Genomic DNA, 2,750 nt, shown 5'->3' on the forward strand with positions numbered 1-2,750 from the left:
GATCTGAGCAGCTGGCCTAAGACACAGCCAAAGGTCAGTAAGAATGGGGACTAGCAAAGCCCCAGCACCCCAAATCTGAATGCCTATTTAAAAACACCATCGGATGTCCTTAGGAGGGCTGACGGTGTCAGCCCATCTGACATTCCCCATAATACCATTACCAAAGAGTCCATGATGAGTCAAGAGTCTTGACAAATAAAATGTACCAAAAATATTAGTGAAAAATGTAAACTAAGGATGGAAAGACTCAGAGATAAGATAGATGGCAAGTTTCTTTAGAATACTGCACGACATGGAAATGAAGTACCCTTCTCTAGCAAATCCAGTAGTGAGGACAATACCGACCTTTAACTGGACTCTTTGAGCCCGGGTTTCTGCGATCTTCTGCCGGATCCTATCTTTCCTATATTCTTCATAAGCAAATGGGTTTACCATCAATTTCACCTTTTCAAAGTGGGGAAAAAAAAAATCGTATTTAGCAGCACGTTTCATATACACCATGACTACGACTATGTCAAATAGATGGCTCTCTTGCAAATCTTAAGTATGTTTTATGAAAATGCAAGTAAGTAGAGAACAAATGGCTACAGATCGCTCTTTAGGCACCTAAAACGACTGCACTTTGGCACTTACCTTGTGATAGAGTCTTATGTCCATGAAAAACCCGTGCATGTACGCCCGGAGGAAAGGTGATCCAATGAGATGTGTGAGGCCTGGGGAGAGGAAACCAGAAGAGGGCAGGTCCTTATGAAATCCCGATTAAAATTTAAGCTTTTCTTGCACAATTTGATTACAATAAAATTTTACTTTTGAATAAAAATTTAAGGATTACAATTATTAATCTTTAAAAACTATGGAGAAAATTTTAATCCACTTCAGCAATATCAACCTTACTTATTTTTAATGTGACACTAAGCACAAAAATGATGAAAAAATCTTTATGAACCATGACAGACTGACAAAAAACGGTTCTCTACACTGGTGGTTCTTCAGATTTTTGGATTCCGTGAAACAGGTAATTTTTAAAATAATAGTTGGACCAACGCTAAGCTGCCATCGTTTACACTGCCCAGTAGGAACAGTGGTGGTGGCGGTGGTAAGATCATTGTTATCTCCCATAACTTCCAAAAACAAAGGACACGTCACAACAGTAATGTAGAGGCATGTTTTTCCCCAAAAAAGAACAGTTGATCAAATTTATGCCAACATATATAACCACACATGTGAACATGAACACATATGCAAACACACTTCAGTATGGTTGAACAAAAAGTTCACTACTAATCAGCAATTGGTTTAAATAATGTTTTTAAATGTCTTTCGGAGGGTTTCCTACTTTTAGATTACATTTACAAGTAGTGGTGCAAGCGGTCAAATAAGGATGCTCTACTATGTCACGGAGATTATTTATTTACTGCAAATATCTACACAGAGAAGGTTAGGAGAGTATCTTCAAAATAAGACGTGATACACCCATGTGAACAGCAGCTTAGCTGGTATGATACTAAGTGATTATGTTTCCAAGGAAAATATTGCCTGGATTTTCATTTTTAGAAATTTTAGAAATGAACATCTGTCTAGATCTGAAAATCCAGTTACTAGGCAAAATCACACAGATGTACAAAATAGTACAACGTCAAAAGGCAAAATTAAATTTAGGATACTCTCATAAAGCAATTATAAGATTTGGTCAGACAAATACTTCTTAGAATTCACTAGGTCAGTAAAACTACATGTGTTGTAATAATTTTTGTTTCCTCTATTAAGTGTATAAAACATTTATGTCATTGCATTATCCCCACTCAACGTTAGGTCATAAATAAAAACCAGCACAAAGATTTCCTACTGAAACAATTCTAGACAGAGAACCCGACAGCAGCAGAAGCCCCACAGTCAGCTCTACAGAGCATGGGTCCCAAGAGATCTTCTGAGGAAGAAAAGTTTCTATGTTCAGTAAGTTTGGGAAATGTATCATACTTTCCTCCCTTCCTGGAGATTTAGTATGTGATGGCATTAAGGCTCAAAGAAGCCCACAGGTAAAGAAACTGATTTAACTTTGCTCAACCTAGCGTTTCTCAAACTCATTTGCCACAAATCTTTTAAAATAATGGTTAACATTCGCATACTACGTTTAGACACTGTGCTGAGTACAGTTCAGACATTATTTGATTCATTCTTCAAGCAACCCTGTGAGTGGGTACCATTATTATTATTGCCACTTACAGATGAGGAAACCAAGGCATAATGAGGGTAAGTAAGTTGGCCAAGTCCTGCAGACAGTAAGTGGTAGAGATGGATGTGAACCCATGTCAGTCTGCTCCAGTGCCTATGACATTAGCCACTGAGCTAGCCATCCAGCCCTTCTGGCAGAAGTAGTGTTCCATGAAACACATTTTGAGAAATGCCATGTTATAGGATCTACTAAAGGCTGTAGCTGGGAAAAGTCAGAATGTGCAAGTACTTACTACTAATAATACTCAGAAATAAAGGAAGTTAGTTATAAAGCCTTGCTTCTACTTTTAATATAAATTATTTATAAAAGGTTTTATTTATAATGGTGAAACCTATGAAAAATGATAACCATTCAATATTAAAGAGATTAATAACGTACATGAAAATGATTTCTAGTATAACTTTTGCTGCTTATTTTCACAGCTTTAAAAATGAATGGTACGATTACATTTTAACAAAATGCATTTTATTCTCCAATATAAAAATGTAGGCGAGTGTGACACAAGCCTACTGTAAAC

The 2,750-nt window shown here is 36.7% G+C and overlaps 1 protein-coding gene across 2 annotated transcripts in view; it reads right to left on the minus strand.

Annotated features, from left to right (window-relative positions):
- Window positions 1-2,750, minus strand: part of NOL10 (nucleolar protein 10) — an 81,405-nt gene that overhangs the window by 18,811 nt on the left and 59,844 nt on the right. For both annotated transcript variants that reach the window (XM_011365123.2, XM_011365124.2), the window contains exons 14-15: window positions 634-713; window positions 346-444 (exon numbers count right to left, since the gene is read on the minus strand). In XM_011365123.2, the coding sequence (XP_011363425.1) occupies window positions 346-444; window positions 634-713 (179 nt within the window). The remainder of the gene's footprint in view (window positions 1-345; window positions 445-633; window positions 714-2,750) is intronic.

Source organism: Pteropus vampyrus, unplaced genomic scaffold (assembly GCF_000151845.1).
Source record: "Pteropus vampyrus isolate Shadow unplaced genomic scaffold, Pvam_2.0 Scaffold105, whole genome shotgun sequence".
Classification (NCBI taxonomy): domain Eukaryota; kingdom Metazoa; phylum Chordata; class Mammalia; order Chiroptera; family Pteropodidae; genus Pteropus; species Pteropus vampyrus.